Here is a 14878-nt window from a genome sequence, read left to right on the forward strand (position 1 = left end):
TCCTTCCCTGTACTTGGTGGTATTAAATATTGACCGAACTTTATGTTGTTTTTGTGTTTGTTTTTTCAAAAATATACTTGTAAGTATAATACATATAAGTATCAATGTGTCATTGCGGACATTTAACAGAACATCAAAAGTGGTTGCGCCATAAATAAGAAGACCCTAGCGTTGACCCCACAACTAGTTCACAACCACCCCCAACCAAGGCCTGCTGCTTCTCCTGGAACTGAACCATTTGTAATTTTTTGCTGGGGCAATAACAACGGCAAACAAATTTTAGTCCACTTCTGTTTTATGGCAAATTAATGGAGCGACATGCTGGCCCATGTTCGCAATGGAACTTCACTCCATGCACTCGAGCCTAGCAGGTGGCCCCAGCATCCGGCGACTCCCCTAATCCTCCATTCCCCCATTCCTGCTCCCTCCTTCTTCATTCTTATCAACCTTTGACCCACACATGCCGAATAAACATGGTTTATGGCGCACACTAAAAGAGGATTCCCACAACAGCACGATTTTAAAAAGCTAACAAAGAAAACATTTAGCACTTAAGTTTTTTTAATTTTTTTTAATTTTAGAAGGGGTGATTATTGGTATTTCTTCAGGCCTGCAAGATTGAAATAATAAAATACAATCAATCTTAACAATGTGATGGTAGATCGAAAGGCTTTATGCATTTAACGTAATAAAAAAAGGATGTATATCAGATATTTTCCGATTTTATGTAAGTGTTTCAAATATGATCCTTTCCCTACCATAATTTAAATCAAATTTAAACGACTCGGAATTCGAAATTACCTTACATAGGGTATTCAAGGTCTTCAGACCAAGAGCCTGCTGTTCTTTTCGGCTTAGTTGTTGCTGTTGCTGTTGCTGTTGCTGCTGCTGCCACTGATGTCGATTTTGTGCCGGCAGTGTGTTGGGTGTTGCTTTCTTTTGGCTTCGTATGTGTTGCCAGGACGGGCTAACATATTGGACATTTATTATTTTTCGTGAGTGTTTTTGCTCGTCGAGTAAATTATGGCGGTCCAGTGCGGGTGGATGTGGACCAAATCTGTAGTTCTTGCCAGAGATGGGAAGTACTTCTTTCTATGTGTTCAGGTACGACATAACGTTTATAATAAATTACAAGTATTTGAAATCCATAGGCAAAGAACATCAACGCTAGAGGAAATTTTTGTATACCTCGTTTAGTAATAGTATAATAGTTCCTCACAACATTTAATAAAGGTTAGAACTTTGTAAACAATAGTACCCAGTGGGCTCTTCTCATCTGCCACAGTCTGTCCGGTTTTGCGCAGGAAACGTTTAGCCGGGTCAGGATGGATCTGTGTTAGCTCCATGACCATTGATACCGGAGAACGGTTCGCAATCGGTTTCGAATAACATGGGTTAAGGGTGGGGATCAGTGGGTGGCAACGCGTGGGCGCGGTGGCGGCAGTGTTGCAGGAGTGTTAAATTAATAATTGCATAAATTTTACATGTGCTGCGGCATGAGTTATGCTCGAAATGGCATAAATCGCGAATAATGTGCACACTGGCCGTGCGAATATTTATGGGCGTGACTGTAAATCATCAAACCATAAACGCACTTGCAACGCCAACACCAAGCGGCCACTAGATGCACCGATCCTCTCGACCTTTTGTCCTCTTTCCATTTGGGGTCCAGCACTGGAAAAAACACATGGAAGTCCATTTATTGCTTATTACAAGCTTTATTCCATTAGAATACGACTCGAATGTTGTATAACTTTATAAGCCGGTCTGGTCATAATTAATTTAAATGTACATATATATATTTGGATTTATTAGGTAAAATAATAATGTCACGATTTTCTATATAAAAGTTAGGTTATTATATGTTTAAAGGAAAATTACCTTTTGTTTAAAATTTGTAATATTGAATTGCCATATTCTGGTTTCAGTGTTGAACTTTCGATATTTAACTTAAGTATAAAAAAATGTTCTTTCAAAATGTAGTTCTTAAAAAACGAGGAACTTAGGAAGTCGAGTCACTATTATTGAAATGTAAGGCGAGCTCATATCCACTTGGCTGGCGCAATTCCGTTTGCCGTTTAATATTTTCGAAAACTGCAATGACAAATGCGCCAAATTGATGAAGTTGCATAATTTTTAAAATACGATCTTAACTGCTGTGCATTTTTGGTTTAATTCGTTTTAAAACCATAAACATAAAATTTAATTTCAATTTGGTGTACAAGTTTTTATATTAAAAGGTTTAACTTGAAAAAAGAATATATATTTATAGTCCGTATTTGTAGTTATTTATTATTATTATTTTTTATTACGGACGTGCTCTGTTGTAGACAGGAATGTGATCTTTGGGCTTATTTTCGTCGGTAGCCGAAAAATAGGCTATGTTTTTGCTATTCTGCTGTACAATCCCACAACTCGAGATCAATAAATATTCCAAAGATGTTGTCTTCGGAATATCCTCCGTTACTGTCTTTGTCAATGAAGAACTTCCGGCAGCTCTCGGCCATTAGTCTTAATACACGCATGTAGATGAACCGAAATTTGCCCAATAAAAGTTCGATGCCATAAATTAAGAGCGCATCCTGCGCCATGTCCATGGCCCCGGGCCAAGGATGCGAAGGATACGAAGGATGCGAAGGATGCGAAGGATGCCAGGCGCCAGCTGCCGCACGGAGGCATTGGATGTTGGAGTTGGCGCAGGGTGAAGGTGTTGACCAATGGAGGATGAGATATGCGATCAGTAAATTCGTTTCCGTTTCGTCTGCTAATACACTTCCGCCAGGACTCAGCTTTAATTCTTAAACACCCGGCAGCTGGTGATGAATGAAACGGCGGAGCCCCCAAAACAACAGGAGATACAAAGTCATTACTCCCAGCTGGTGTGCTGTAAGCTCGCAACACTTTGATGTTTTAAAAATTATTTCATTTTCTATATCCTCCACTCCAGCTGCAGCGGAAAAAGGAGCAGGACATTCGACGGAAAGAAGGGGACAGGACGCGGGCTTTAGATTTATGGCCGGGAGCCAGACAAAGTGTCTGCGGTTCGGTCAGAGCCTTCAAGGCGAATTCTGCGGCCTTTGTGTATCGTCCATCCCATCTCGGTTGCAAACTGCGCTTTTCCCCAATGCTTGCCGAGCAGGAAAAACGGAAAAACTGCACACATAAAGTTGAGGAATGGTGTAAACTTGGCCGGGTCACATGTGAGTCAAAGTAACCGAGACATGGCCGCCGAAGGAGAAGATTGGTAAGTCAAGTTATACGCAGCCGAAGCCGCTGCATCTCGCAGGACGAAAGTGCAGCAATGGCAAAAAGTGCAACCGGATGTCGGAAGTGCTCCATTCAATCTGCAAACACGCCGCAAACGCAGCGAAACAAGATACTCCTTTTCTACTAAAATTACAGGGTGGCAGCAGGATCATGTTCTAATCTTTGTGCTGAATTTTTAATAGAGAGTATGCCAAGGATTTTTAAATGTTTTCTTAGGTGGCGGAATGGAATTCTATTTAACAATGCATTTTATTAATAAATGGGTCAAGCCGTGATATACAAACATTAGCTCACAAACAAGAAATATGATGACATTTTCTTTTCTCCGTGTACTCTGTTGGTTCTTTGGCTGATTTTCATTGTGCTGTACCCAAGTTTTTCACTGCTGCTGAGTTTTCCACTGGTGCTTCCGGCGCGAGGAAGATGGATGCCTCGCCAACGACAACACGATGACGCCAATAGTTTTTCGTTCTCAGCCCAGTCTCAGCTGAGTTTAGGTTTTCCGAGTGCAGTTTGGCTTGTGGTCTCCAAGTTTTCTTGATTTAGGGAGCAGGGAAGGGCTTCTTGTGCGTAGCTATTTGGTTTTTGCTGAGTTCTCCCAAGTATTCAAATAATTCGAGAATTTGTCAGAAGCGGAATACCGAAAGGAAATATATTTCACGAAGAAAGCTGATAAGTTGTCCTGCAGGAAACATTGTTATTGTAAAAAGTAAGCTTTTAAGTTAATAAAAAAAAACAAAAAAAATAATACAATTATTTTTAGGAAATAAATAAATAAATTAAATACATTTTTCAGTCATACAAATCATACTCCCTGGCAACTGTTGGTCTAAACACCAACATAAGTCGTTATACAATTAACTACTAATAAAAAGACACTTTTTTGTATTAAGTGACAAAGCCATAAGGCCCTTTAAAACAATCAGCCAGTTCCAGTCTTTTGTTCATTTACAGCCATAAACTCATGGTGACTTTAGCTCGTTAATTCACACATCGGCGATATAAATTATATAATGTGTCCCAAGGAGGGGGCGCCCACTAAATTAAAAATGATATAGAGAAGGCAATTTGCACAGTCAACGCGGGAATTGTCAGAGGAGCCGACAGACGGAGAACTTGCCTAATTAATTTCCATTACAACGTGCCACGGGTTGCAGATTTTCAAGGGCGGCAAAATATATTATTGTGAAATATTCGAGCTCCCTGGTTCCGCGATTAAATTAAGTCACGCGAAACTAAATCATTTTGTCGCGTCACAATTCACACTCCCTGAATTCGGAGCGATACTCGTATATATCCATGTATTATACATCCTGGTAAGCTTCTTCCAATTTGTCTGCGTTTCTTGAAGGGTTGCAATAGGCATCTTCACTACTCGGCACTCAGTGAAATTGGCTCATTTGCATTCGAAATTTAAATTAATGCAAAACCGCTGAAAATGCCAAAAAGCTGTTGGGTAAACTTTTGGCCGGACCATCTTCCTCAGCTTGATGTTGCTGTTGCTGTTGCGTTGGGCAGATGCGGGGAGGCGGATGATGAGGGGAAGTGGGTGGTAAAGGGGGCGGTGAGCCCAGGCTGATCATAAATATTCGCTGGGGCTCGTTAGAGCTGCGAACGAATGAACGCGACTTCCTTACTAACTACGCACGAAATCAAGTGGGGAAAATTTCTCAGGGAGCAGCTGCCGCGGAAAATGTGTGCGGCCAGGGCTTTTCAGAAACTCCCCATCCCCCCTCGCCCCCTATCTAGCAGCCACTTTGCCGCAGTTCCTTATATTCCGTATTCCCAGGAGCCAGCAGCAACAACATTAGGAGGAACATCTTACTCGCCTTTTTAAAATGTCCAATAAAAATTGCCGACACATTTCGCCCATATTTCTTCGGAATCCCATATAAATCACGCGCTGTAATCCCTCATGCTATCGCCGCGTCTTCTTGGCTTCCTCCCCGGCTTCTCCTCAAGGCCCCTTCTCGGAACCCAAGCTGCAGGGTGGAAAATTGGATGCGGAGGAGCTGTGGGAGTGGCAGCCTTCTGACTTTGGCAGTTTGGCAATAAGAAAGTTTTTCTTTTCCCTCCTTGTGGTGTGGTTACTTTGCCGGCTGCCGTTTCTCGGTGGTTCTCGGACAGAATCCCAAAAAACCCCCGAATGCGCCACCCCACTCGGAGCGCCCAGCCCCACCCACCATTTGGCCATGCGTGCGTGTGTTGGCCAACAAACGCGCACTCTCCGGCCTCATTATTGGGCGCTGGCGATTATTTGAAATTGCAAAAGTTTCATTCATGGCCGGGGCATACGTAAATGGAAAATATATGTTCTCAGGCCAGATAAATCAATAGGTGCACCAAAACATGTCCGGAATTCTCGATTCAAATGAACAGCTTAGTTTCCAATCCACCCAAAAAATATGTGCTGCTGCTCGGTTAAGCATTTAAGCTGCGCTTTTTTTTCTAAACGTGCGTTTATATATTCATATATTTTACCTCTATCGATCGACACGGTTTCGGCTTAGAAAATGGGTGTTTGAGCTTTATTTGCATATCGAAAGAAATCGGTATAAAATTCTTTAAAAGCGAGAGAGAACGCTATAGTCGAGTTCCCCGACTATCAGATACCCGTTACTCAGCTAGGGGTTTATCGATAGAAGTTGGCGGAAAAATAATACAATGTAAAAACATAACAAAATTGTCTAGGCGATAGAGTGGGCGTGTCAAAAAGTTTTTTGGTAAATCTACACAAATTTACGAGACTAATATAAAAATTAAAAAATATCAAATCATTAGTATACGAGTAACGGGTATAAAAACAATATTAAAACCGTTTGTGGGCGTGGCAGCGTTCCAAAACAAACTTTCACACCTAATTTCAACTCCATGGTGAAGTTAAGCAAACGTCAATGAAGCCATTAATAATTAAAAGCAGATCTTGTGTAGTCGCTTCCATATCTCTGAGTAAAGGGTATCAAATATACCATAAACTGGACAACAGCGGTGTTTTCACGTTCAAATGGATAAAAATGGAATGTGTCGATATATTAAAAAAATAATATTTTTTAAACAATGTTTATATTTTGTAAATTCGTAAAGGGAATGGTTAACTTAATTATTCAATTTGTAAATTTAAGTCACTTGTCATAAGTTTGTGCAATGGAGATCTCAGGCAAGTGAATTTTAATTAAATTCATTCGTTTTGGAAATAAAAAAGATCTTGGAGTTGCTCCTCGGTGTTGCTTGCTTATAATTATGAAGACCAGGGCAATGCCTCATTTTAATGGGAATGGGGAAGTATTGCAGCATCAGACTTAATGTGCCACTCGCATGAGGGCCTCTTACCCAGAAACGTTCCAGAAACACGCGAAAATAATGTGCGCATAGTGTCCAAATTTGTTCTCTATAAATTTTATAAACAAAAACACCCAAAAATATAAGGAAAAGGATAGGGGAGCCGGGTGCAAAGTGGGGGGAGTGCAAATTGTGTTGCGAAGGTGAAGCAAGAGCAGAAGGCTCAGGTCGGGGTCACCACTTGGCTCGGATGAATTCCGGGCTTGCCTCGATGGTTTATTCGCCGGCGGATTCATTTGAGTGGGTGGTTGTGGAGGTGTTGGTTGGGTGGCTCGGTGCACCCACCACCGCGGTGGTGGGATGTGGGAAGTGGAGGCTGCCGAAAGGCAAAAGAACTATGTTTGGCGAGAGAGATAAAGCAATAAATTCTGTCAGAAATTTAATTTGATAATAAATCTTTGCTTCTAGCGCTACGGAATTTATTTCATTCGCACACACTCACACGTTGTATATAGAAATTCGTGCACATAATAAAACAAAAAGCAACAACAACATGTCTGCCGAAAAGGGAAAGAAAGGAGCCGGATCGAAAAAACGTGCGTGCATGCCAAGGATGAATGAGGATACCCGAACATGACACTTATGGATGTTCCACCGCACACACTCGAGGCCTTCTCTCCGCCTGGATACGCACCTTTCCGTATCCCTGTGTGGGTGCCTCTGGGAATGGGTAGCACATAATGGTTTCTAATCCGGCACTTTCCCTTTTTCCCAATTGTCGTTTGGCCCTTATCACATTTCGAATGGCCCGGAGCGTGGATAACTTTAAAGTGAAAATAAAAAGGATTATACTTTCATATACATTTTCGGAATATCACACAATGTGTCGCATATCTCTATTTTAATTCCTTCGACTCGGGCGGATAGGTAATATTGCACAATTATTGTCCTGTAGATTCACAAAATGTTGTATACAACTTGCCAACTTGACTCTGTTTTGGCCCACAATCTTTGAAGCTCTGTAAATTTTCAGGGACACCGACAAACTCCAATACCTTAGGCTTATACATAGGTTCCACATTTTCAGATATGCTTCGATAATATTGAGAAGGGTGTTATAGAATTATTTTCGTAACCTTCATTTCGTAAATACGTAGGATGTGAGCCTGGATAATTATTATTTCCCTTGTGTAAATTATAACCATGACAGATCAGTAATTCCATTGTCACAGAAAGGACCATGGTCCAACTGTTGAGGCACAGCCTTAGTTCAAGGATAACCAAAAATAACAACATTGAACAGGAACAATTGGCAGGTGTAAATATGGTCAAAATCGCTGACCTTGGACCGGCCATTCACCAATGGTAATGACCATTTCTCAAGCTGTTATCATTGTTTCTCGGAGACACTGCGCGTTATTGGGTCACTTTTCCTTTCACTTTTCCCCGGTTACGCATACTTACGCATAGCTAGGCACACGATTAATTTGGCCATTAAATGGGGAGACGGACGGGAAGGTTTTCGTTTTGGTGGCGACACAAGAGATTTTCAGTTCGCAGCTCATTTGGACTGAGGTCATGCTGAAAATATGCACTGCAGATCTGGCCGATGCCCAGAGAGAAGCTGAAATTTCGATAAGATTTCGCCAAGATGCTGCCAAATAAAATGTCATAAATCTCGGCGCTAAGGATTGCCCTGTTAAGCAGCGGAGAAGGAAATCCCCCAAAGAAATGCTCAAGATGCCAAAAAGCAAAAGAGTTGTCGAGGTCCAAAAATACACTTGACACATCGCGCCGTCTCTATCTCGCGCCAGCTGTCCTTCTCTTTCCCGCCCATTGCGACAAGTGCACTGATTTATTTGGCCGGTTTGCAGTTGAATTTTTGATGCAGCATAAGAAGACGGCAAAAGAAGATAAATGACGACTGGCGACTCTTGGCCATGCGGTGATTTTGGTACCAAAAACTAGCTGGCCAACTTCAGACAAACAGTGCGATACCCGATAAACGTGTACGAACACACATATCCCTTTATTTCCCCATTCCCCTCCGAGACATCATCCCCCATCGCGCGGCTAACTGAACCCCTAATTCCCGTCATAGATCAACCATTTTGGGTCGTAAATAACTCGCTCAAATCTCTAATTTGTTTTGCCCGACAAGCAGGAAAGGTGGAAAACCTTTTTTCCAAGCGCAGAATGGAGATTAGGTATCCAAAGTCAAAATGGAATATGTATCCGAGCATAGCAGTCACGTTTACCATTGGGAACGGGTACGTCTTTATACAACTTGGCCTGGCCTCTCTGTAAATATTTAAATAATATAAATATCTAAAACAAAGTTTAATCAAATTTCGTTTTTTGTTTTTATATTTGTATATGTATATTTAAGAACTGGAGTCTTAAATGGATGTATCATGTTTGCCTTACTCATTATATGCAGTGAGATCTATTGATTTTTCTTTCTATAACACTATTATTTATATAATATAAAAACCAAACCTCAAATGGACATATCCTAGAATTCCAATCTCCCCATTGTCATCAAACATCTGTTTAACACGGCCAGATAACATTTATCGATATGTTGGAGCAAGCAAATTCAGAGAGTCAATTGAATCGCTATGCCAGACACGACAGATCCAGCGAATTAAAAGACAATATCATCAATTATATTATGGCAAAAGGAGTCCCAAGGCCCCCGCCCCAGCCCCCTGCCCATCCACTCGATTTGGGAGTCCTCTTTTTTTGCCGCAAAGTTCCATTGACCATTGAAGCCAAAATACTTGGCATCGCAATGAATCGTGTCTGGCATTAATCCCTGCCACTCCCCCATTACCCACCGCCCTCTCCGCCACGCCAGCGTAAGGCGGTTGCATAAATAAAGAAGCGGACATGGAGCCCGAGGATGGGATGGATGGTAAGGGATCCAGTCGGATCGGACCTGCTCTGCTGATCGTGAGTTATGGGTTGTCACCTGTCTGTCGCAGCTGTCAAATTGAAAGTGGATTGAGCCGAACGCAATGCAATGTGAGTAAGTAAGTAATCGCACAAAGCGTAATCGTCATCGATCGCCGATAAGAATATCAATTAATGTCGCTTGGTCAACAATCAATTGCGGAGGAGTCAAATGAACTTGCAGATATGCAAAGCTGGTAACTAAAAATAATGTAGTTGTAGGTCGTAGTAGAACGAAATAACAGAGCCTTATGGATCGCGTATAAAAAGATCCAATGGGTTCTAGTTCGCTTGTCCGTTACTGTACCGAAATGGTTTATGAACTGGATTAATCAGGGGGAAGCACTGCAAAAGTTCAGCACACCATGACAAACCTAATAAACCCTTTAAATTACCTGGAATTAAAAGCGAAAAACCCACAACGCTTCAGTTTCGGGCTCAGGACGAAATCCGGTTAGGCTGTAGGGAGGGACTTTTCCTCTTTTTTGTTTAATGAAAATTAATTGCGCCACCAAAGTCGTGTGTTTGCGATCGCATTTAATTGCATTTCGTACACTCGTATCCCCCAGCGATCCCCAACTGCGGATCGAGCCCAAACCTTTCCGTGGATCTCTTTCCCTCTCTCGGCGACCAATTTATCATGGACACACACGGGAACACACACTGCCATGCGGGACAACAAGAACATGATTAATTTCTGACAAATGTGCGACACAAAAGAGATGTGACACACCTTGGACCACAAGATGGCTGGAATGCAAACACCACCATACACTCCCAAAAAGTTGTCCACCATTTTATTTCGCTCTCTTCAAATCTCCACTTGTTATTAATGCAATAGAATGAATCTTATTTTTGAAAAATCGGCTTAAGATGAGAAAACGATTTTTAGATATTAAAAACTGATTGGCAGACCTTATTACGACTTATGGTGTTTGTTAATATTATTAAACATGGTAAAACAAAATGAGCACCATTATTTATTTTGCAGTTTGTTCATTCAGTGTAACAAACTTTGTTTTCGCACATTACATATAATCTTCCAAAATTTGGTGCCTATTTGGGATTATGTTCATCATCAAATTTCAATTAATGAAATTAAATTGAACCAATACACCTCTGACAGTTTACATTTTACCAAAGCCTAAATTTGTATAGCAAGGATACAAAATACCTTGGCGTACTTATCGTCCAACTAAACATAATAAAAAATAAATAAATTTTTTTAAGTGTGTGCTTTCCCAGCTTCCCCTCCCTTCCAGCGATCGTTTCTACGAAGCTGCGGTGAACTTGGCCGACGGCATCAGGTTGCAGGTTCCACGGAGCAGCACACGCGTCCACAATGATCGATGTCATGCCCCTGCCAGCTGTCCAGTGCTTGTGTCCCCGGAGTGGGAGGGGTGCGGATGGGCTGGAGCTGACCCTCCCAGGTAGGAGAAGCTCGCCTCTATATATCACACGGCCTTATCAACTAGACAAGTTTCGCACTAATTCGTGAGTAATTTTTTGTATATTTCATGCGAATATTTCACACCACGGCACACTGCTTGCTTGGCACTGCTTGGCCGGGCATTGGGGTGGACCAAAATTATGACATGGCAAATAAAAAGATTTGTGCGACATAATTCTTCCGTTGACCACTAAGCGAGGCTATAAAGATAAGACCAAAAAGGACCTGGAAGCAACAGGCGAAGCATAAAAAATGGAGTCGGGCCGCTGTTAATGTAAAAACACACACGAAAAAAGCAACAATCAACTAATATGCTTCGTAAGACAAAAAGGTGGAAATATTCGGGATATCCGCTTAATTGTTGCAACATTCGCTGGCCAGCAATTATTTGATAAGGCGACGACTCACATTCGAGCACTGGAGCAATAAATTTACTGCCCGCAAAATAAATTAAATGAGAAACTGGCAAATGTTTACTAGTTACTGCCAAGCCAGCAACAAAAAAAGCGGACTGAAACATTTTAAAACTTTTGTTTACTCTCTTCTGGGAAACACTTGTGCACTGTGCAACCAAAAAAAGAAAACTAAGTTGAAGAGGAAGAAATTTCAGCTTCTTGAGTTCATAAATTTTCACTGCGGACCCACATTAAAACAAAAGCAAAACACTTCACAAAATTTTGCTAGCCCCCCAGGGAAACTCGAAAAGTGCAGTAAATTAATGAATGTTTCTCTTTCTGTGATACATGCTATGCGTACTTGTCTTAAAGAAAATGTGTTCAAATTGTTTGTTTTCAAGGCTGTAAAATAAAATTGTATGAGTTTTAAAATATAGGGATGCTTACAAAATTCTTAATGTTGGAACATGTAGAAATAACTTTTTCATGTAATTTTAGGAAATCCTGATCCGTGCTGCGGTTTTATACTTCTTTATGATGGATCTGTTACTTTATTGCTATCCAAACTGCATTCGTAAAATTTCAATAACTAACAAAATAAAGCTACATAAGATTTCCAGTAGTTTAATTATACAAATGTTTCAGCTTGGGAACAGAAATATACATATCATCTGTATAATCTTGTAATATTTGTATATATGGTTTTATATGTATATATTTGGAAAACATTCAGATCAATGATCTTCTTTGGGTTTTAAAGTAGATGGAAGCAGCAGGAAATTACTAAGGAAATTCTAAGCTAGTCACGACTACTCAAAATGTGTTGTCTTGGTTGAATTGGTAAGGCTGTTTGGTCCGGAATCCCTGGCAGGCAGCAGTGGCTATATTTCTTCCAACAGAAACCTTAGATGCAACTATAGCAATAAAATTAATTTCTTGATATTTGATATTTAAAGTATTCCTTATAATTTTTGGTCCTACAGAAGCGCACTTAGGTGTCGCATTTAATTTCTAAAAGGTATAAAATTACAATTTTACTTAGATTCAATTCTGTCTTTGTTCTCCTTTTTTAAGAAATGTTTTTCTTCATGATATTTATGCCTAATCTGTCCCTTGTTTCACTGACTGCTCTGATATTTTTATAACATTTTAATAAACAAAACTCATACAGAACATTTTTGGGACAACCTTGCTTCTCTTTTTAATGGCTTTTGGTGCAGAAAATGGATCAGCTCTTTTCAAATAAAAATAATTAGAAATTAACTTTAGGTCCTAAGGATGCCTTGCTGGTTGGACTTTAAGATTTAAAAGACTCTTAAAAGACCCGCTAGAGATAGTGGCAATGCCCACAAAATTAATCTTATTACGGAGAAGTTGAGTGTGAAATCGCCTGGGCAGACAACCAAAAACCAAAACCCACAACGAACAACCAGACAACCACATGAGCAAGCAGCTCAAATTTATAAACTTGCCCACACCAAACTTGAAACGGCCAAAAATGAAAGCCACAATGGCAACAACAGCACGGGCTTATAAGGAACACACACTTTAAGAAGGATATAGGAAAAAAAGGAAAAGACCGTGGCAAAATGAAGTTTCAAAGGCTCAAAACTGAGACGATGGAGAAAATGAGCTCCAGAAACCTCAAGGAGCAAAGTTTCCATTTTGGTTGGGTAGCCGGAGGTTGGACATGGGGGAAGATATACAGAAGGAGTTTGGGGCTGGTTGAGGGCATTCATGTGTTTTGTGACAAACTATCTTAATGGCTTTTCGCAGCTTGGCGGCTGTTAAATGCGATTTTAATTAATTGGACACTTAAGTTAACGACATTTCTTTAGCCCCACACCACGCCACCCCACTCCCACTCCGCGCCGTTGCCACCCAGCTTCACCTCCGACTCCGATTGCGATTCCGACTCCGTACTCCGGCGACTGCACACGGCGACGATTTTGATTAATTGGCGGACCCGTAGAGCGGGCCACATCCACTCGCCACGGGAAGGCAGAGTAAGGTGAGACGCTCCGAGGTGTTGGACGCCGGCTGCTGCGATGGATTTAATTGATGACCATCGCAAGTTGCGCTTTGGGAGTGCAGCTCCCCACACCACTTTACTCCCTGCGAGTTCGCTCCTTTCCTTTTGGCAAAATGGCGCTGAATCGGATCATTTAATATGGTCGAAATGCAGTTGGGGCTAAAAAATGGCTTGAACATCAGCGATGTTATCTTTGCGCTATCCAGTGAATATGGTCATTTTAAACAATGTGAAAAGGTACAGGTGTTAGAACTCAAACAAGGTAGAACGCAATAGTCGAGTTTCTCGACTATCAGATACCCGTTACTCAGCTAGTGGAAGTGCGAATGGGAAAGTTTGACATTTGTTTGGCATAACGAAATATGGTATCTTGAATCGATTCTTGATACAAAAAAAAGTTCAAAATATCATTTTAATTTTTATTTCGGTCTTCTAATATAAATAATTAAAAAATATTTGTATATATAAAAATATTGTGAGTCTTTTGAGATTTTTTAAATGGTATTTGAACATACATAAGGTGTTGACCTGCATTTCTAAGAAAATCCCGAGCTCCAATTCAATACCATCATTAATCACCATACCGTATTCTTATTTAATTAAAAATTTCGCCTAATATCGTTTTCGTTTCTCAGCTTCTGGGCGATGATAAATGCCTTCTAATAGACGTGCTTATTCCTAAATGATTAATAAAGTAATTTTCAAGTTCAGCGCCGATATAAAACTCACAGAAACAGAGAGCGGGTACTTGGATGAGTGAGATTGAAACGTGGTGAGTGAAAAATTCACTCGAATGCGAGCCACTTGAGAAGAGGTCGTAAATTCAGATCCTCGAAAAGTAAACGCCCATAAACAATGATGTTTCTCAATGAAAGCGGAGACCACGTGTAGTCGTAAATTTCTCTCGCTCTTACTATCTCGCTCTCGCCCTGTCTCCATCTCGCTTTCTTTGAGGCTCCTCTAACAGGTTTCTCATTAGGATAAAGTTGGAAAATGTCCCAAAATGAGTGTAGCCAGGAGCGAAATTCAAAAGGAGCCGAACGCACACGTTACGCAACACTAAAACGGGGCGGAGCTTGATGTCACCCTCCCACTCCCACCCTGCCTCCGTCTCTTTTCCACCACATATGCTTGACACAGAAACAGCTGCTCGCGAGAGAGGAGAGCCAGCGCCGACTCAGAGTTTGTGTGTGTGTGTGTGTGGGTGGGTAATAAACCATTCCCGGCAGCCATAAAGCATTGCGAGAGCGAGAGAGCGCTGCTGCGCCGTCTGCGTCGCGGTCGACGACGCTGCCATGATGGCAGCGACTGCGACTGCGCTCGTAATTCTCACTTTAATGGTTTGTTTACATCATAAATAAACATGGCTGAGCTGCGGCGGAGAGCAAGATAGGGCGAGAGCGAGATAGGGAGAGTGCGAGAGCGAGTTTGCGTGGAAGAGCGCCTCTCGAATTTTGGCGCGCGTTTCCCCATCATTTTCGGAGGTGCAGTTCGTGGGCA

At 41.3% G+C, this 14878-nt stretch overlaps 1 protein-coding gene across 1 annotated transcript; it reads right to left on the bottom strand.

The window, feature by feature from the left end:
- Positions 1–12576: 12576 nt before the first annotated feature.
- LOC113564857 lies at positions 12577–14205 on the bottom strand. Its single transcript, XM_026983846.1, has 2 exons — positions 13907–14205; positions 12577–13548 (listed from the first exon to the last, which is right to left on the bottom strand). Exons 1-2 carry the CDS (start codon positions 13958–13960, stop codon positions 13300–13302), a joined length of 303 nt encoding a protein of 100 aa, XP_026839647.1. The 5' UTR covers positions 13961–14205; the 3' UTR covers positions 12577–13299.
- Between the last annotated feature and the right edge of the window lie 673 nt (positions 14206–14878).

Source organism: Drosophila erecta, unplaced genomic scaffold (assembly GCF_003286155.1).
Source record: "Drosophila erecta strain 14021-0224.00,06,07 unplaced genomic scaffold, DereRS2 tig00000000-arrow-pilon, whole genome shotgun sequence".
NCBI classification, from domain to species: Eukaryota; Metazoa; Arthropoda; class Insecta; order Diptera; family Drosophilidae; genus Drosophila; species Drosophila erecta.

What these genes read in the sequence shown, in the direction of transcription:
- LOC113564857 (XM_026983846.1), bottom strand. Translation starts at nt 13,960, where the DNA reads ATGGTGATTAATGATGGTATTGAATTGGAGCTCGGGATTTTCTTAGAA. An exon ending in GGATTTTCTTAGAAATGCAG is followed by an intron (nt 13,549 to 13,906) that starts GTCAACACCTTA and finishes CTGATGTTCAAG; the next exon opens with CCATTTTTTAGCCCCAACTG.